Source organism: Panulirus ornatus, chromosome 17 (assembly GCF_036320965.1).
Source record: "Panulirus ornatus isolate Po-2019 chromosome 17, ASM3632096v1, whole genome shotgun sequence".
Classification (NCBI taxonomy): Eukaryota; Metazoa; Arthropoda; class Malacostraca; order Decapoda; family Palinuridae; genus Panulirus; species Panulirus ornatus.
Window position 1 is genome coordinate 7,064,927 of NC_092240.1, and position 22,082 is coordinate 7,087,008.

At 38.7% G+C, this 22,082-nt stretch overlaps 1 protein-coding gene across 1 annotated transcript in view; it reads left to right on the top strand.

Annotated features, from left to right (window-relative positions):
• The window catches only part of Pdk1 (Phosphoinositide-dependent kinase 1), a 47,004-nt gene that overhangs the window by 19,745 nt on the left and 5,177 nt on the right, over positions 1 to 22,082 (top strand). Inside the window, exons 9-14 of the mRNA XM_071671861.1 lie at positions 5,410 to 5,563; positions 6,447 to 6,543; positions 6,712 to 6,864; positions 9,353 to 9,485; positions 15,570 to 15,703; positions 18,869 to 19,021. Coding sequence (XP_071527962.1) covers positions 5,410 to 5,563; positions 6,447 to 6,543; positions 6,712 to 6,864; positions 9,353 to 9,485; positions 15,570 to 15,703; positions 18,869 to 19,021 — 824 coding nt within the window. The remainder of the gene's footprint in view (positions 1 to 5,409; positions 5,564 to 6,446; positions 6,544 to 6,711; positions 6,865 to 9,352; positions 9,486 to 15,569; positions 15,704 to 18,868; positions 19,022 to 22,082) is intronic.

Below are 22,082 nucleotides of genomic sequence, written 5' to 3' on the forward strand. Positions count from 1 at the left end.
CCCAGTACGCCATATCATTCCAATTCACTCTATCCCATGTACACCTTTTACCCAGCTGTTCTTGTTCCCTCCACTTCTGATAAATATGTCCTCTTTGTCAACCTTTCCTCACTCATTCTTTTCATATGTCCAAAACATTTCAGTGCCCCCTCTTCAGCACTCTCAACCACACATTTTTATTACACACATCTCTCATATCATTTAATTGCTTGCTCGATCAAACCACCTCACACCACATACTGTCCATCCATTTCATTTCCGTTACATTTACACCTTCACACAACCCTATCTAAAGCCCATCCCTTACATCCATATGATATTGTTGGGACTGCTCTTCCTTCAGAGATTTCCATTTTTGCCCTCCTAGATTATGTTCTTTCTTTCCTCATGTTCTTCAGCACTCCCAGAACCTTCGACTCCTCCCTCATCCTATGTCTCACTTTTGCTTCTGTTGTTCTGTTCACTGCCATATCCAGTCCCAGGTATCTAAAATGCTTCTTTTTTTCCTGTTTTTCTCCACTGAAACTCTCACCTCAACTTATATCCTTACCAAAGACAGAGGTTTTCTTTCACCATTTGAGACTGTAAGACAAGATTTTCTGATAGATTTTGTCAAGATAGCTCCTTTTGAATTGGGCATTAGCTCCAGAACTTTAGTTGTGATAAGAGAGAATTATGAAATGGGGAAAAAAAAGACAGGAAAGTATTTAGGAATTTTGGAGGAAGTGGAAAATCTGTCTTAAAATGTGCCAGGTCATAGTTATTGAGAAAGACATTAGAGGGTAAGAAAGGGTCTAGATCAGAGATAGAGTTCTCCGTCCCCTTTCAAGGTGAAATTTGGGAACACCCCCAATTCAGTATTTATTGGTATTTACTCTTGCAGTGTTGAGATGTAAGAAAACCTGTGGGACAAGTTTTTTTTATCAACTGTTTCTTTTGTCATTAAAAAAAATGGGACTCAAGCAGAAAAAAGGAAGATTCATGATCTGTGCTTGTTAAATACCTCTATCAAAAATCACAGATTCAAGATGACTAATGTTCAAAGCATGTGCCAATTCTTATGGTTAAAAGATTGAGCAAGCAAACTGGACCTAAAGGACAGTTATAGGCACATTCTGATTCACCCAGATTGAGACTGTTTTTTGTATCTCAGAATAGGAAACCAGACTTGTCAGTTCAGGGTGATACTTTTTTGGATTATGCATAGCCTCACCAGTTTTCTACAAGGTTGGTAGCAGTTGTGCTCCCAAAAACCCTCTCCCTCTTAGGCCAAAGGTCTACACTGCCTGAACAATCATTTAGTAATCTTAAAGGTCAGTTGGTAAAAGTGTCAGACAAGAATTATAAGTGTAAGTGTACTTTTTTAGAGGGAGGTGTTATTGTTCAGTCCCAGGCCAAAGTGTCTTAACATCAACTGGAACTTTTTGGAAAAGTTTAGTTTTGCAGCATAGCAATTCTCTGGTGACCCTGAAGGCAAAAATGGACATTCTAGGTAATAAAGCTTCTCTTTCTCATAACAAAGATTATTAGGAACCTTTACCTCAAGGCATCTTATTGTGTTTGCATATATGAGGAGCTGCCATGACAACACAATTTCTGAAAGTAGAGATGAATTCAACTGGATCCCTTCTTTACCACCGAGGCAATGACTTGTTACCCTATGTCTCTCTGGTGTTAGGCAGAAGTAGCAATAGACATCTTGGTTGTTTAACAGAACTGTTATGACCAGATTTATATTTTCTACCCAGTAAACCTCTTAAAGAAAATTCTCCCCAAACTATTCATTTATTTTATTTATTTCTTCTTTCAAACTATTTGCCATTTCCCGCATTAGCGAGGTAGCGTTTAGAACAGAGGACTGGGCCTTTGAGGGAATATCCTCACCTGGCCCTCTTCTCCGTTCCTTCTTTTGGAATATTGTTATCTTTATTTGCGTATATACTTTTCTTGATTTAGTGATTGTATCCCATGGTGGGAGTGACTGTCTTGTTGCAAGATGCTTTTTCAGCTATACAATATTTTTTAGCAAATGTATCAAGTTTTTCCAGACTGTCTCAATCTTGATTCATGATCCTAATGCTAAATTTTGGGTTTTGGAATATGCACATGGGTTTTCTCAAACCTCTTTGCAGTCTGAGATTTGGAGAGCATTGATAAGATGATCTTATATGTAGTATTCATCTCTACTGAAAGACATTATCAGTCAGTGTGAAATCTTCCAGTCTTTCCTTAAAGATTTGGATTTTTCTCAGGTTCCTGAAGCTTTTTGTGTTGAATCTGTCTTAAGGCTTTATCATTATGAAATTAAAGGCTAGGGATACTAAAGGAGTACCTGAAAGGAGTCACTTGTGTATGATTTTGGTATAAGCCTTTCTGGACCAACTTAAGCTTCTCCATTCTCTCTTTTGGAGTCCAGTTGCCTCCATGGTGCAGTATAAGTGAGAGCTATCAAAAATTTTTAATTTTTTCAAACAGAGAATTGTTGTTGTTGGTGGAGCTGTATCAATTGTCAGTTGACAAAAGTGAGTACAATTTCAGTGAAGGACCTCTCACTCCCTGTTACAGATTGGAGCACAGCCATGAAGCTGCAGGAGTGCCATAGAAGGGATCCTGGAGTTTTCAAATTAATTAATAGTCAGGGTTTTTTCCTGGATTTATTTTTTATTCTCAATTGTCGTTCCCCATGTTAGTGAAGTAACACTATGGACAGATGAAGAAAGGTTGCATCTGCTAATATCCACTATGAATGTTTTATCATGAAAACTTTCTTCATTTTAGCTTTTGGTGCTGGGAGAAGAGTTTGTGAGATACTTGCAACATGTAGACAAATGAACTCTTAAAATTTTTAACAGGGATGTGTCCTGGGTTGAAGTAAAATCCAAATACATCTATTCTTATTCATACTTAGAAGACTTCAGCTGGAAAGCTTTATTCCTTATACCCTGTTATATCTCCATGAGAATGGGTAGAGATCACCTGAGACATATAAAAAGGGAGCACATGTTTATATTAAGGAAGCTTAAATCCTCTTTCAGTAAGGAACATCACTTCCTGGATTAAGAGACTTATTTCATTGTCCTACCTGGCCTGTATGTTAGAGCCCATGATTTTGGGAGGGTAACCTCCACCTTTCCCTTCCTGAGGAACCTTCCCTGAGAGAAGATCAACTGTGGAGGTCTTTGGCCATCTTCTGTTATATAAAACAATGATACCTTACTCTAGATGTCAAGGATTGACCTTGTGTGGCACTGGGTTTCCCTCCTCTCAGGCAGATTGACACTACCCTGCTGGATGTCCCATTAAGGCTTTTTTTTTTTTACCATCGTTTTTCATACTGATATAGTCTTTTGGTTTGTAAGATGATCCAGTTCTTGAGAGAAGTGTAAATTTCAAAGATTGAAAAGCTGTTTTGCTCTGAGTTGGTGACTTGCAAGCCATTTTTCAGGGTTGTTGTATACCACCCTATGTCTCCTCTATTCCTAAAAAATTTCTTTTCACCAGAGGTGACAACCTTGAAGTTGAAGAATCAGTTCTGAGAATTATAAGGTAGGCCAGTGCGAGTGGCTGACGGGACAATGATGGCATTACCTGGTGGAAGTTGCTGATTGGTTGGTAAGTAGATTCAGGTTGAGCTAGTAGACTGTTAGCACCAAATAGGTGGTTAACAAGGAGTAAGAGGCACTTACCTCACCAAAAGGCAGGAGTTTAAGAGTTTTTTAACCTTCAGGATTCCTAGAGATTCTCATGAAGCTCATATGGCTTTGACATAGAGAGAAATTTATTTTCATACATTGAAACTTACAATATTTTACATGTAGATGGTATAGATACATTATATAAACTGTAGTGAATGTAGGTAGTAGTTGGTAGGCAGCCAACAACCAGGGAGGTACATTGCCAATACCACCTGCTTGGGTATTGGAAGGGTTAGTGATATCTGCTTAGTGAGGCAACACTTCAGTGGTTGTCAAGTTGCACTCCTCTGAGCCAGGTACCTGTCTTTTCTTTCTGCCTCAGTAACACACTTGCTACTGGCATTCTGTCTACAAACTCACAGTCTCACCTTGTCATACATAACACACACTATGTGCTAGCCCTGCCTTTTGGCAAAATGGTACGAGCAGTAGATAGAAGTAGTAGGAAGGAACATTTAGGCAGGATCATTAGGTAGAAACATTTTGTAGAAGTAATAGGTAGGAGCATTAGATAGAAGTAGTCATTTGTAACATTAGGTAGGAGCCTCTGCAAACACTGCACTAGAGTTGCCCTCTGCCAGTGGCCTGTTAAGGATGAGGCACTAAAGGCTAAGAAGTGGCATAGAAGTTCTTTAGTCATGGAAACTCTTTGCTGTGGCCACCCCTTTGAGGGAGTTCCAGTTGGAACAGGCATCAGAGATATAGATAGAAAGATGAATATGAATATTCAAACTGTATGAAAAATTATCATGTTGTGTCACACTCTCATGATTAATTGTCATGGCCACAAGAAGATATCTGTCTAACCTGTCAGACATTGTTCACCATGATTAATTCTTTATTCTGTTATCAGTGGTAATTTGATAGGCATTTAACTTTTTTCATCAGTTATGGACAAGCATAAAATGAATATTCATTTTTTATTTGACAAGTTATGCACAACTGCATAAGTGGGAATCTAAGTTTAGTTAAAACTAGTTTTGGGTAAGAAAAGGTGGATTACGTACTTACAAATTTGGTACGTGAACTCAGTATAAACAAGGGTGCTTTGTTCATTCTTTAGCTTTTCATCAAGCTCCTCAAGAAATCTTAATTTTGCACTTTCATCCTCAGCTTAGCTTTCATCCACTCCCTCCTGAGACTCAGAAGTCTTGTTGTTCTACTGCTGAGACTTAGAAGTCCTCTCATTCTCATGCTGTGACTTGGAGGTCTTCGGTTTTTAGTAGCTTGGTTTGTGAACTTTTACATGGTACAGATCCATGTTGGTGCTCATCAGCTTTGTTATTGCTAATCAAGTATTTTGAAGTGTTCCTTGATCACTTTTTTCATGTCACATCAAACTATCTGGTTTATATTGTTTTGGCAGAAGCCTGGATCTTCCTTTGTCTGTTGATAGCAAAAAGCCAGTATGTGAAGTTTTGCTATGTTGCTATCATTAATGGATTGTCCTACAAGTAATGTCATTGGTCGTATTATTGACAAGATTGAATTGGAAATTACGAGATATTTCATCTAGTCCCATAGCAGAGTTTTCTGTGCATTGGTATCATGCTGTTATAGAGAGGGACAGAGGAAGAGAAGAATAATGGTTTTGTCAAACAGTGTTTTATTTGTTTTTCATGAGTTAGAGAGTGAAGTTTCTAATGTAGAGGATATTTGAATTTGTAATTTTGTATTGATTTTTTGTGTCCTATCTTTGCTAATCTAATTGCAGATGGCAGAGGACGCAAGAGCAGCTTTGTGGGAACAGCACAGTACGTTTCACCAGAGCTATTAGAATCCAAGAAATGTGGCCGAGCATCTGACCTTTGGGCTCTTGGTTGCATTCTCTACCAAATGGTATCTGGTCTTCCACCTTTTAGGTCAAGGTTGGTACAAAATATTTACTATATTTATAAAGTGTTGGAAAAGTACCTTACATAATGAAATATCCTTAGGGATAGAGGGGAAAGAATACTGGCCATGTGTCCCCTACATGTGGTAAAAAGCAGCCAATAGGGGCTGGAGTGCGTGGCTGGAAATCCTCCCTTCCTGTCATACTTCCCATAAGAAAAAAAGAAATAGAAAGTATGTGTTAATTTTAAGTGAGAAAAATTGTACAGATTTTTTTTTTTTTTGTTAGATACCCTTCATCCATATTATGTTTCTGTAAACTCGTAGAAGGTGTGTAAATGACATTGATGAAGTAGGCAAACAGACTTTAAAAAATGCCACAGTTGTGCTTGATATAGATAAAAATTTAACTATAGTATTACTGATGAGCAGTTACAAGACATCAGAAACAGAGTTAAAGATGTACTCCAGTGACCTATTTGTGATATCTATATCTCTGATGCCCATTCTCTCTGGGAACATTTTTAAGGCAGTGGCCACAGCAAAAGAGTCTCCATAACTGGTGATGACGTATTGCCATAATTCCCCATCTCAGCTATCTGTCATTATGCCAGTATGGATTTTTGTGAATGGCGCTCAATGTAGTGATGATAGATATGCATTTTTCATGCTGGAAAGCAGATATTTAGACCTGTCATTATGAAAGACTGTTATACAATACCAAGTAGTCTTTGTTATTTACAGGAGTGAGTGCTATATTCTCCAGTAGTGCATTAGAAATAGAGATGAAATTTCCAGAACCTTTCCTTGAATTGAATTTTCTTATGCTCTCACCTAGCAAATAGGATAAGGTATTGACATCAACATGTTAGTTTGAAATACTAATTTACAGTGCTAAGTAGTCTGTGTTTTTTACAGGAGTGAGTACTATATTTTCCAGAAGATATTGAAACTAGAGTATGAATTCCCTGAGGGATTTTGTGAAGAAGCTAAAGACTTGGTGCAAAAACTCTTGGTAAAGTATTCAAACTTACAGTTGTTGAAAATCATATTGTCTTCTTTTTTTATAAGCCATTTTAGAAAAATGTTTGTAACAATGACGCTGTTGCAAGTTGTGAATTTCCCCATTTATTTCATCCGTTGTAATTAAGAATGGTAAAACATAGATTCATGATACTTACAGGTGGTTGAGGCGGACCAAAGATTGGGGGCTTGTGACTGCGAGGGCTATCCTAGCATAAGAAGTCATTCTTTCTTTGCTAACCTAGACTTTGACTCCTTAAATGAGCTCACACCTCCAAAAATTGCTCCGTTTATGCCTCATGTCGGGAATGAGGTAAGAGGTTCTAGTTTGTAAATTACAAGAATGCCAGTTTTCAGATTTTTATTCATTATTCATACCATATCTTCATACATAGAAACTTTGGTTTTGCCTATTTTTACATCTTTTTGATGTCCACATATAATTCATGAACTCATGTTTTTTCTTTGTTTGATGTAGAATTGTTGACATGTTTGCCATTCTCGGACTCCTGCATGGTCATTACACAAAAACCAGAGAAGCAATATTAAGTCACTCTTCTGTACACCATCAGATCATAGAATCCTTTGTTAGAGTCAGAGCTCATCAAATGTGATTAGTCAGGTGGTGAACTGCTTTAGGAACCGAGTTACTATGTCTGTTTTTATTAGAGTTGTGTGAGGTTCTGATAGCAACAGATAGTTGCAGAGCAACTCCTCCCTTTTCATCTTTTCGTGCTCATTGTTTTACAATTCAGGCTCTCATACTGGAATGATTTAGGATGGTGATTGTATTTTTTGTATTGTATCAAAATGAAATATTGTGAGGGGGAAAGTGCAACATCTTATATCCACTTGATTGAACCAGAGTTTGATGGTTCTGCCTGTTACAGATTTCATAGAAATATTGATCTTTTTATTGTAGTCATATTCATCAGTTTCCCCTTTTAGAAAGTTAGAATACAAGGAGGGTTGGGTTTCTAGCCCCCGCTCCCCTCCCCTTTAGTCGCCTTTTACGACACGTGAGGAATGCGTGGGAAGTATTCTTTCTCCCCTATCCTTGCGCTACCTCGCTAATGCGGGAGACAGCGACAAAGTATACTAATAAAAAAAGATATCTGTATATTCATCAGTGATCCTAGAGTTTCATTCCTACACGGAAGATGTCAGTATAATCCTCTGATAGAATTAGGTCCTTTTGGAGAATGCCAGTTTCAAGAGAAAGATCATTGAAATGGTAAGAGATGTTAATGAACTTTATTCTTGGATTATTTACCAACCAGAAGTTTCCAGTTGAACCACTCAGAATTTGAACAATGTTGAAGTAGAACTTCTAAATTTTACATCAGTTATGGTACTGAGGGAACTTAGGCATCATCTTACTGGACATAAATTTTCTCAAGTAATGCCATCAGTAATTTTTTGATGCAACTTGATAGCCTGGAAAATGACCTTGGTGGATTGAATAAATCTCTGTTGTCATGGAATTCGGAGGTTGATAAGTTATTTTTCAAAGTTGTGAGCAGCATTTTCTCTACTCAGCATAGTTGAAAAAATACAAGTAGGGTTTAGTCCTTTCTACTCAGAGTGGCTGGATCCACATACACCAAAAGATGGAAAAACCCCAGCACTCTAGACACAACCAAACAGACAATCCCAAATGGGACAGGAATAAAAGAAAGCAACATGCTCTTAATGAACTTTATGCATCCTGTCTGATTGGTTTGGCCAGATCTGGTTGGAAGGCAGAATATATCCAAGCATATAAGGAATGCAGTATCTCCAGTGAGTATGAAGGAGGAAAGTAAAGGATGACTACTTCCATAACTGTAAAATATGTTATGAAACTATGTATGTTTTATATAAGAACATTGGATACAAAAGTAGCTGTGTGGGGAATGCTGGTGGTTGAAAATACTTTCAGTCATTTGAAGATCTCAACTCTGGTTGTTGAAGAAGAGATGTATGATCTTGCATTGTGTTTTGTCGATTGATTTTAGGTCATATATTCCAAATAATAAGAACATCAGGGATGTGAATCTACTTGTTGTCTGTATTTTGTTTCAGAATTTTCGTTGAATCATTTGTCTTTTGTCATTTTAGTTTGTACTTCATCACTTTGGTGAGAAACAGTAGGACGGTGTAAAAGAAAAATTGTGTGTGGGTGATTCAATATCAGCGTCATATTCATAATGAAATCTGCTACTTTGCTCTTCAGCTTTAACATACAGATATTCCTTGTATTTTCTCAAATCAGTCTTTATTGATGGATTTTTCATATTTTACTTGTGTGGACACTAGTAGATACTGGGATCATCTAAAATCATTGTCTGGCATACAACAAATGAGTCATATCTGTAGATGAATCATTTATTCTCATGGTCCATAGTGCTCACCACCAGCTGATAATTGTGTCCTCTTCTTTGGTTATTCATACCCATGTTGTTACTGTATGAACCCTAAACTCTTACACCTTTGCTCATTTTACTTTGAGTCTTAGTATATCAATTGTGATACCATATGTTTATGAAATTTTGCTTCATACATAGTAAAGGGAAAGTAACGTGTTAGTTATCATAAAGTCTGGGAATTAAGTTATGTAAATACAGACGTTCATTATACCATAATTCTATTGTGTGAAATCTCTTTACTGAACAAGTACTAGTGGAATTTAGAAAGAATGCAGTGGCTCTTTCTGTCTGCAAGGAGACCTTTTTGGGATTCTGAGAGTTAGTCAAATTTAGATAGATTATTTTTATGTATGAAAACCATTTCTGATATACCATTACCATCTTTCTCTACAGATTGATTGGGAATTTAAGAACCAGCCCGGGTTGGAAAAAAATGAGCTAGAACTAATGCTCGGACTTAATATTAAAGATAAAGGGAGATCCAAGAATGATAAAACCAGTGACTCTGAGGCCACCAAGAAATCAGGTTTTTCATATTTCAGTTTACCTGTTTACCTGTTAGTTGTGTATATTTGTAGTTTACAGTGATTGCAAATTGAAAGAACTCTTGGGATTCAGGCTTGTTCTCCATTCATTGATTCTTAGCTTTCAGAGAACAGACAGGTACTAAATTAGTTTGTGATTAACCCTTGTATTTAAGGGAAGATAGTTATTGTAAAATTATCCCCAAACTCATCCCAGTAACAGAACTGGATTTTGCAAGTTGGTGAAGTATTCTCACAAGGGAAGTTGTTTTTTGATTGGCCATTATGGAATTTTACAGAAAACATTAAAGAGAAGAACAAGAGTTGTCAGTTGATGTTGATAGTTGAAATGATATGTGAAGGTAAATAAGAGAAGAAATGAACTGAAAATATCATTGTGTGTAAGACTATTTAGTTTGAAAATATCTGCCAGAATATTATATTTAACTTTAAATATGGCTAAAGGTTATGTCTATCTATCTATATCTCTGATGCCTGTTCCCTTTAGGAACTTCCTTGAGGGGATGGCCATGGCAAAAGAGTCTCCATAAATGGTGAACTCCAATGCCACTTCTTTGCCTTCAGTGCCTCACCCTTAACAGGCCTCTGGCAGAGGGCAACTCTAGGGGAGTGTTTTCAGAGGCTCCTATCTAATGTTCCTACCAGCTGCTACTACCTAATGTTTCTACCTTATGCTCTTGCTTAATGTTCCAACCTACTACATCTACCTAATGCTTCCAGCTAATGCTCCTACACCTTATGCTCTTGCTTTAATGTTCCAACCTACTACATTTACCTAATGCTCCCAGCTAATGCTCCTACCAACTACTTTTACCAAATTTCTCTATCTAATTCTCCTGTCAAATGTTCCTACCACTACTTATATCTGTTGCGCTAAACACATTACCTATAGACAGGAGTAGTGCATAGTGCTCAGTGCAGGAAAAACTAGAGTTAGGAAGAACTAGTTTTGTGAATTGAGTGTTGTTGCGTGTTAAGTGTGACAAGGAGAGGTTTTATGTTTGTTGACACAGTGTCAGCAGTCCACTTATGAGTGTAACTTGACATCCATTGAAGTGCTTTCACTTTGTAGCCATCACTAACCCTCCCAGAACCCAGGTGGGTAGTACCATTGTCATTTTCAAGTAATTCAGGATCGTCCAGTTGGTCCTCTAAATCTAGCTGAAAGCTGCTCAGTTTCCCTCCTAGAAAATTTAGGAGAATGCATTGTCATTAGCATGGTTAGAGGATGACTTATTGTGGGAAGAAATTATCATCACTGCCAACATGGCGAATCACCCAGCCTTGAAATAGAGATGTGAATCTAAGTGTGTAATTGTGTATATTTTTCTTTTATTATAATTTATCGCTGTCTCCCGAGTCAGCGAGGTAGCGAAGGAAAAAGACAAAAGAATGGCCCAACCCACCTCCATACACATGTATATACATACGTCCACACACGCAAATATACATACCTACACAGCTTTCCATGGTTTACCCGAGACGCTTCACATGCCCTGATTCAATCCACTGACAGCACGTCAACCCCGGTATACCACATCGATCCAATTCACTCTATTCCTTGCCCTCCTTTCACCCTCCTGCATGTTCAGGCCACGATCACACAAAATCTTTTTCACTCCATCTTTCCACCTCCAATTTGGTCTCCCACTTCTCCTCGTTCCCTCCACCTCCGACACATATATCCTCTTGGTCAATCTTTCCTCACTCATTCTCTCCATGTGCCAAACCAATTCAAAACACCCTCTTCTGCTCTCTCAACCATGCTCTTTTTATTTCCACACATCTCTCTTACCCTTACGTTACTTACTCGATCAAACCACCTCACACCACACATTGTCCTCAAACATCTCATTTCCAGCACATCCATCCTCCTGCGCACAACTCTATCCATAGCCCACGCCTCGCAACCATACAACATTGTTGGAACTACTATTCCTTCAAACATACCCATTTTTGCTTTCCGAGATAATGTTCTCGACTTCCACACATTCTTCAAGGCTCCCAGGATTTTCGCCCCCTCCCCCACCCTATGATTCACTTCTGCTTCCAGGGTTCCATCCGCTGCCAGATCCACTCCCAGATATCTAAAACACTTTACTTCCTCCAGTTTTTCTCCATTCAAACTTACCTCCCAATTGACTTGACCCTCAACCCTACTGTACCTAATAACCCTGCTCTTATTCACATTTACTCTTAACTTTCTTCTTTCACACACTTTACCAAACTCAGTCACCAGCTTCTGTGTATGAATACATACACAGACATATACATATATACACATGTACATAATTCATACTTGCTGCCTTTATTCATTCCCGTCGCCATCCACCACAAATGAAATGACAACCCCCTCCCCCCTCATGCGCACAAGGTAGTGCTAGGAAAAGACAACAAAGGCCACATTTGTTCACAATCAGTTTCTGTCCATCATGTATAATGCGCCGAAACCACAGCACCCTTTCCACATCCAGGCCCCACAAAACTTTCCATGGTTTACCCCAGACACTTCCTATGCCCTGGTTCAATCCACTGACAGCACGTCGACCCTGGTATACCACATTGTTCCAGTTCACTCTATTCCTTGCACACCTTTCACCCTCCTGCATGTTCAGGCCCTGATTGCTCAAAATCTTTTTCACTCCACCTTACCACCTCCAATATGGTCTCCCATTTCTCCTTGTTCCCTCCACCTCTGACACATATATCCTCTTGGTCAATCTTTTCTCACTCATTCTCTCCATGTGACCAAACCATTTCAAAACACCCTCTTCTGCTCTCTCAGCCACACTCTTTTTATTACCACACTTCTCTCTTACCCTATTATTACTTACTCGATCAAACCACCTCACACCACATATTGTCCTCAAACATCTCATTTCCAGCACATCCACCCTCTTCCGCACAACTCTATCTATAGCCCACGCCTCGCAACCATATAACATTGTTGGAACCACTATTCCTTCAAACACCCATTTTTGCTTTCCAAGATAATGTTCTCGCCTTCAGCACATTTTTCAGTGCTCCCAGAACTTTTGCCCCCTCCCCCACCCTGTGACTCACTTCCACTTCCATGGTTCCATCTGCTCCCAAATCCACTCCCATATATATCTAAAACACTTCTTTTCCTCCAGTTTTTCTTCATTCAAACATACCTCCCAATTGACTTGTCCCTCAACCCTACTGTACCTCATAACCTTGCTCTTATTCCCATTTACTCTCAGCTTTCTTTTTTCTTACACTTTACAAACTCAGTCACCAGCTTCTGCAGTTTCTCACCCGAATCAGCCACCAGCGCTGTATCATCAGCGAACAACAAGTGACTCACTTCCCAAGCTCTCTCATCCACAACAGACTGCATACTAGCCCCTCTCTCCAAAACTCTTGTATTCACCTCCCTGACAATCCCATCCATGAACAAGTTAAACACCCATGGAGACATCACGCTCTCCTGCTGCAAACTGACATTCACTAAGAACCAATCACTTTCCTCTCTTTCCACTCACACACATGCCTTACATCCTCAATAAAAACTTTTCACTGCTTCTAACAACTTGCCTCCCTCACCATATATTCTTAATACCTTCCACAGAGCATCTCTATCAACTCTATCATATGCCTTCTCCAGATCCATAAATGCTACATACAAATCCATTTGCTTTTCTAAGTATTTCTCACATACATTCTTCAAAGCAAACACCTGATCCACACATCCTCTACCACTTCTGAAACCACACTGCTCTTTCCCAATCTGATGCTCTGTACATACCTTCACCCTCTCAATCAATACCCTCCCATATAATTTCCCAGGAATACTCAACAAACTTATAACTCTGTAATTTGAGCACTCACTTTTATCCCATTTGCCTTTGTACAATGGCATTATACATGCATTCCGCCAATCATCAGGCACCTCACCGTGAGTCATACATACATTATATATCCTTACCAACCAGTCAACAACACAGTCACTCCCTTTTTATTGATAAGTTTCTCTGCAATACCATCCAAACCTGCTGCCTTCCTGGCTTTCATCTTCCACAAAGCTTTTACTACCTCTTATCTGTTTACCAAATTATTCTCCCTAACCCACTCACTTTACACACCACCTCATCCACAACACCCTATATCTGCCACTCTATCTTCTAACACATTCAGCAAACCTTCAAAATACTCACTCCATCTCCTTCTCACATCACCACTACTTGTTATTACTCCCCCAGTGGCCACCTTCACCAATGTTCCCATTTGATCTCTTGTCTTACGCACTTTATTTACCTCCTTCCAAAACATCTTATTATTCTTCCTAAAATTTATTGATACTCTCTCACCCCAACTCTCATTTGCCCTCTTTTTCACCTCTTGCACTTTTCTCTTGATTCCTGCCTCTGTCTTTTATACATCTCCCAGTCATCTGTACTATTTCCCTGCAATATATATATATATTTATATTTTATTTGTTATACTTAGTCACTATCTCCCTCGTTAGCGAGGTAGCGCAAGGAAACAGATGAAAGAATGGCCCAACCCACCCACATACACATGTATATACATAAATGCCCACACATGCACATATGTGTACCTATACATTTCACTGTATACATACATGTACATACACAGACATATACATATATACACGTGTACACATCCACACTTTCTGCCTTCATCCGTTCCTGTCGCCACCCTGCCACACATGAAATGGCACCCCTCTCCCCCCATGTGTGTGCGAGGTAGTGCTAGGAAAAGACAACAAAGGCCACATTTGTTCACACTCAATCTCTATCTGTCATGTGTAATGCACTGAAACCACAGCCCCCTTTCCACATCCAGGCCCCACAAAACTTTCAATGGTTTACCCCAAATGCTTCACATGCCCTGGTTCAATCCATTGACAGCACGTCCACCCTGGTATACCACATCGATCCAATTCGCTCTATTCCTTGCACGCCTTTCACCTTCCTGTAGTTCAGGCCTCGATTGCTCAAAATCTTTTTCACCTCCAATTTGGTCTCCCTCTTCTCCTTGTTCCCTCCACCTCTGACACATATATCCTCTTTTTTCAATCTTTCCTCACTCATTCTCTCCATGTGACCAAACCATTTCAAGTTTGCATAGATATCTGTGTAGAGGAGGTAAGGGGTTGAGGAACCCAGATGCAACATAATTCCATTACGATAGCATTGATAAGATTGAATTTCTCAGAAAAAAGGAAATGTATAATTATAAACAACCAAAAAAACATTCTCCAAACACAGCAAGTTTGCTTGTACCATGTTGATCTTTAAATGTTAAGGCTTGACATTAGAGTATTCACACGATTCAGTAATTTTCATTTGATTTTAAGATATCAAATTCTGTTTTAGTTACTTACGTTGCTTTTTACTTGAAAATAATTACAAATCTGTAAAAATATGGACCAAGGAATCACAAGTTTCATAGATAATACTGTGATTAGATGCCATTTGTATCTTCTGTCATGTTTCACTCATCAGATGTAAGATCATCTTGACCATTTTCATTCCCTGATTCTAGAACAATTGCATCTGTAATTCTTGTAAACTGTTTCCCTCATTAGTCACCATTTCTAGACTGAATGTTGTCTTCATTAAGTGCATCTGTTGATATTGATTTGTATGTTTTTATCTCCTTTTTCAGTTTTTAGAAATACTTTGTCATTTCAGGTCATTAGATATCCCATGGGCCTTACAGTTATCTACCTTTGACTTTTTAATAAATTATCTTTTATTGATACTGTGTTCACTCATCACTAATGCTTTCCAGTCTGTTTTGGCCCTATCATTTTTCCACACTTATTTCAGTAAGCAGTTTAGTGTGAATGTGGCCATAGAAAGTTAATTACAGTTTGGGAAAAGGAGGCCATATGAAGGATATTCACTCTTTTGACTCTTCCTTGATGTTCGCATATCTGGTTTTTGCTTTTTTAGTCTTTATTTTATGATACTTTATTTTCAGATAGTTATGTATTTGTAGATAAATGTTGATATTGAGTTAATTTTTTTTTTCATACTTACAGATTTTTTAATTCATAGGTCTGATCTTTACAGCAAAGAGGAATATAGCTGATGTAAGTGAGGAAGAATACATATTGAGGCTGGCTACCCAAGAGAAAGACAACAAATGGCACAAATTTGTGGAGGGCAACCTTATTCTCAAACAGGGTCTTATGGATAAGCGTAAGGTATGGAAGTAATGTACAGTAGATTATTGATGTGTGTATATATTGATTCATTATACTTGATTGCCGTTTCCTGCATCAGTGAGTTAGCACCAGGAAACAGATGAAGAAAGATCCATCCACTCTTATACACAACTTTATACATACATGGTCATGCACGTACATATACATACATATACATATCAACATATACATTCATATATGTACACATACACTGCCATATACATGTATATACACATGTACATATTCATACTCACTTGCCTTCATCCATTCCTGGCACCACCCCTCCCCCCAGGAAAGATCATCGCCATCCCTTGTGTCAGCGAGGTAGCACCAGGAAAACAAACAAGAGGCCACAGTCATTCGCACAGTCTCTAACTGTCATGTGTAATGCACTGAAACCACAACTCCCTGTGCACCTCCAGGCCCCACAGGCATTATGTATATACATCACAGATGGAGGGAACAAGGAGAAGCTGGTGACTAAATTGGAGTTGGAAGGATGGAGTGAAAAATATTTTAAGTAATCGGGGCCTGAACATTCAAAAGGGTGATAGGCACGCAAGGAATAAAGTGAATTGGAACGATGTGGTATACTGGGGTCGACGTGCTGTCTATGGACTGAACCAGGGCATGTGAAACATCTGGGTAAACCATGGAAAGGTCTGTGGGGCCTGGATTTGGATAGGGAGCTGTGGTTAAGGTGCATAATGCATGACAGCTAGAGACTGGGTGTGAAGAAATGTGGCCTTTTTTGTTTGTTTTCTTGGTGTTACCTCACTGAAGCAGGGGGTAGCAATGCTGTATACTGTGGGATGGGGTAGTGACAGGAATTGATGAAGGCAAGCAAGTATGAATATTTACATGTGTATATATGTATATGTCTGTGTATGTGTATGTCTATTTGTATATGTTGATATGTATATGTATGTATATGTGTGTGTATGGGCATTTATATATATATATACGTGTATATGAGTGGATGGTTCATTCTTTGTCTATTTCCTGGGGCTATCTCGCTGATGTGGGAAACAGCAATCAAGTATAATGAAAAATAAAGTTTATGCACAATGTATATGTTATTCAAAGAATGTAATTTTATTATCTGAAAACCTTTTGATACCTTTTTTGTGGTTTGATTATTATTAATAATCATTTTATTCAGAGATGAGTTAGAAGGAGCAAAATAGAGTGATTGTGGAAAATAGGCAGGTAATGAAGATGGTATAGTTGAACGAAGTGTTTGAATTTAGGGAGAAAGAGTGTTTTCATAATGAGGTGAACCTTTGTTTTGGGGTGTAGATGGTTGTATGATGTAATTAAACAAATGGTGAAGATTACATATGTCTGCCCTTTTATTCACTTGAAGAAATTGGGAGGGCTGTAGAAGTCTTATTGTTTATGTACTATTTTGTATGTATGCTTGTATGTAAGTACCCATTTCTCTCCTTAGTAAGACTTTTGCACTTTTGAGGAATTTCTTCAAATTTCCATATTGTTTGTTTACCACTTATTCTTTTTTTGTTCACTGTTATTCAACTTGTTCCACATGCCCACTTCTCTTTTACTAATGTAGTTCTTATTCAGATGACTCTACATTAGCTTTCCTCAGAAACTTTTTGTTAAAGGAAATCAAGGAAGGAGTCCTTAGCATTTTTATCCCACCTTCATCAGGTGGAACTTTAGATATTGTGGATCTACCCTGTGTGTCTATGGTGATTTCTCCTTTGGAATAGTCATATTCCAATATACCTCTGAATCACCATTGGAGATATTTACTTTTAAGTTTTCTTATCTAAAATATTTTCTTTAAACCATCCTCGTTGATGTGAGTATGCCATCTTGTTCATGGGATGGACTGCAGAGAAGAGAAGTATAGGTTTTGAAAGGTAGAAAACTTTTCTGAGTATTTTTTCTTGATTTTTACCCTGTCTTTCCTTCTCTGTTTTTCAAAAAATCTTTTCTCTCTACCCACTATGACTGCCTTTGTGTTGATGCCTTGATCAGCAAATTATGAACTTGAACTTGTTGACAGTGAGTGGGCCAGTGACATCATCTTCGTGGTGGTTGTTACTTGGCCAAGGGGAGGCTAGATATACGTGAGTTTCCATTATCATTAATAATAGAGTGGTTACTGAAGGATGAGGATAACAAGCACTTCCACTCCATACTAGAAGTACTGATGGTTGGAAAGTCCTAACCCTGGTTTTCCGTGAGATTATCATGGAGAATCTCATCCATATGGCGCTTTGTTTCAGAAAGGGAAGGGGTTTTCAATTTTCAAAACTTGCATTTTTGGGTGGGAAAGATGAATATGAGTAAAAGTAAAGTAATGGTGATTGAAAGGAAATTGAGTGAAAGTTTAGATTTTACAAAGCCCTGTAAAGTTAGAGAAGAAAATGTGCTAATCTGTTTTGTAGAAATGAGGGGAGAAAGACTGGAAGAGGTTACAGAATTTATGTATTTGTGAGCTTAGCTTGGGTAGATTTCATGATAGGAAGGAGAGATAAGAGAGAGAGCAGTACAGGATAGAAGAGTTTTTAGGTTGCTTGGTTGTCCAGTGAAGGATAGACATATAAGTATGGAGGTGAGGAAAGTGGTAAATGAGAGGTTTGGTTTGGCAGGGAACGTAGAGGGAATGAACTGTGGAGTGTTAGACTAGGTGAAATGTAACACTTTGAGGTGATTTGCACATGTGGAAAGAAAGCTAGGTGGGAAGTTTAAAAGGAAAGTGTATCATAGTACAGTTAAAGGGGTTGATGTGAGAGGAGGACCCCTTCTGGCATGGGCAAATAGAGTGAATGTGTTCTGGAGGGAGAGAAATGGTGAAAGAATGCATGGAATGGTGTATGCGAGAGAGGTATGTACAGACAAGGATAAGTGGGAACTCTTTTGCCATGGCCTCCTTCTTGATGGGAGTTCTTTGTGGAATGGGCATCAATATAGATATTACATAAAAGTCTCTTGACAAAAAGTGTGCATAGGTCAGGTGCTGTTGCTTACTCATCCTGGGTTAGTGAATTGAATGGTATGCAGTTTGACCAACAAATATATGTCTTGTTATACTTATTTTCTTTTCTCTGAGATGTATATGCATCAATAGATTTCTTCAAAATTTACATTAAATAGATAAAATTTCTCTATAATCAAAACTTCTTTTATTTACAGGGACTGTTTCCAAGGAGGCGCATGTTTTTATTGACAACTGGGCCACATCTATATTATGTTGACCCTGTTAATATGGTGCTGAAGGGTGAAATTCCATGGAGCCCCTTTATTTGGCCGGAGGCCAAGAATTTTAAAACATTTTTTGTTCATACGGTAATCTGCTTTTAAGTGTTACTTGGTATTTATTATGACATCATAGTGGAACATGTCTTATATTTGGCTGATAATATTTTACATTTTGAAATAGCAGACAAAGATTTTCTTTGACTACCCAATAACACTTATTTTCTTTTGCTGTGTTGAGAATGCAGTGCCTCTTGATAGTTAATAATTTATCCTTAAAGACTCCACAGAATCCTCCAAAACATGCTGCATCCTTTATTTGGGCAATTTTTTTCAGGATTTTCTTTGCAATTTTCCTGTTAGTAATTACTTACTCGTATTGTACAGGAGGGAGTTTTACAGTCATGGGGCCACATCTCTTGAACATACCATACATCTCCAAAAATTTCTCTATGCTGCTGCAGTAACCATGCCTTCAGTCATTTTCCATTCATTAATCACTTTTATACTATAGAGATAATTTCTCACATCTTTTTTAACAAGTTTCTAGCTTGATTTTATATTATGTTTTGTGGTTGTTTTTTCTTACCTTTCTCAAAGAACTGCTCACTGTCTACACCATCGATCTGTTTTAAAGCTTAAGAGCTGTGATCAAGTCACCACTCACTCTTGTTTTTAATTACTTATTTGTAATGTACAGGAGGTAGTTTTACAGTCATGGGGCCACATCTCTTGAACATACCATACATCTCCGAAAATTTCTCTATGCTGCTGCAGTAACCTTGTCTTCAGTCATTTTGTTCCATTCCTTAATCACTTTTAGTCTATAGAGATAATTTCTCGCATCTTTTTTAACAAGTTTCTAGCTTAATTTTATATTATGCTTTCTGGTTGTTTTTTCTACCTTTCACGAAGAACTGCTCACTGTCTACACCATCGATCTATTTTAAAACTTAAAAGCTGTGATCAAGTCATCACTCACTCTTGTATCCTCCAGCGTGACAGATTTGAAACCTCTAACCTAACTCTGTAACTCATCTCTTAATTCTAGTACCATTTTTTTCCTCTCCTTTGAACCGTCTCTGTTAGCTCTCACTCCTTTTAGTTGCCTTCTATGAATTGCAGGGAATACACCCTTTCCTGCGATAGCGATGTAGTGTTCAAGAACAGATGACTGAGCCTTTGAAGGGAAACTCCAATCTTGGCCCCCTTCAATTTTCTTACTTTAGAAAAGTGAAACTGAAGGAGAGGATTTCCAGTCCCCCACTCCTGCCCCTTTTTGTTGCCCTTTACGACACACAGAGAATAAATGGGAAGTATTCTTTCTCCCCACTCCCAGGGATATATGTGTTATATATTCATTTATGTATATATGTATATTATCCCTGGGGATAGGGGAGAAAGAATACTTCCCACGTATTCCCTGCGTGTCGTAGAAGGCGACTAAAAGGGGAAGGAGCAGGGGGCTGGAAATCCTCCCCTCCTGTTTATAATTTTCCAAAAGAAGGAACAGAGAGGTGGGCCAAGTGAGGATATGCCCTCTAAGGCTTACTCCTCTGTTCTTAACACTACCTTGCTACCTTGCTAACACAGGATAAGGCGAATGTGTATGAAAAAAAAATATATATGTATGTATCCTAAAAGGATCAGATTGGGGAAGAGCAGTGTGGTTTCAGAAGTGGTAGAGGATGTGTGGATCAGGTGTTTGCTTTGAAGAATGTATGTGAGAAATACTTAGAAAAGCAAATGGATTTGTATGTAGCATTTATGGATATGGAGAAGGCATATGATAGAGTTGATAGAGATGCTCTGTGGAAGGTATTAAGAATATATGGTGTGGGAGGCAAGTTGTTAGAAGCAGTGAAAAGTTTTTATCGAAGATGTAAGGCATGTGTACGTGTAGGAAGAGAGGAAAGTGATTGGTTCTCAGTGAATGTCAGTTTGTGACAGGGGTGTGTGATGTCTCCATGGTTGTTTAATTTGTTTATGGATGGGGTTGTTAGGGAGGTGAATACAAGAGTTTTGGAAAAAGGGGCAAGTATGCAGTCTGTTGTGGATGAGAGAGCTTGGGAAGTGAGTCAGTTGTTGTTCGCTGATGATACAGCGCTGTTGGCTGATTCATGTGAGAAACTGCAGAAGCTGGTGACTGAGTTTGGTAAAGTGTGTGAAAGAAGAAAGTTGAGAGTAAATGTGAATAAGAGCAAGGTTATTAGGTACAGTAGGGTTGAGGGTCAAGTGGATTGGGAGGTAAGTTTGAATGGAGAAAAACTGGAGGAAGTGAAGTGTTTTAGATATCTGGGAGTGGATTTGGCAGCAGATGGAACCATGGAAGCGGAAGTGAATCATAGGGTGGGGGAGGGGGCGAAAATTCTGGGAGCGTTGAAGAATTTGTGGAAGTCGAGAACGTATCTCGGAAAGCATTAATGGGTATGTTTGAAGGAATAGTGGATCCATCTATGTTATATGGTTTCGAGGCATGGGCTATGGATAGAGTTGTGCGCAGGAGGGTGGATGTGCTGGAAATGAGATGTTTGAGGACAGTATGTGGTGTGAGGTGGTTTGATCGGGTAAGTAATGTAAGGGTAAGAGAAATAAAGGGTGTGGAAATAAAAAGAGTGTGATTGAGAGAGCAGAAGAGGGTGTTTTGAAATGGTTTGGTCACATGGAGAGAATGAGTGAGGAAAGCTTGACCAAGAGGATATATGTGTCAGAGGTGGAGGGAACGAGAAGTGGGAGACCAAATTGGAGGTGGAAAGATGGAGTGAAAAAGATTTTGAGTGATCGGGGCCTGAACATGCATGAGGGTGAAAGGCGTGCAAGGAATAGAGTGAATTGGAACGATGTGGTATACCGGGGTCGACGTGCTGTCAATGGATTGAACCAGGGCATGTGAAGCGTCTGGGGTAAACCATGGAAGGTTCTGTGGGGCCTGGATGTGGAAAGGGAGCTGTGGTTTCGGTGCATTATTACATGACAGCTAGAGACTGAGTGTGAACGAATGTGGCCTTTGTTGTCTTTTCCCAGCGCTACCTTGTACACATGAAGGGGGAGGGGGTTGTTATTTCATGTGTGGCGAGGTGGCAATGGGAATGAATAAGAGCAGACAGTATGAATTATGCACATGTGTATATATGTATATGTCTGTGTGTGT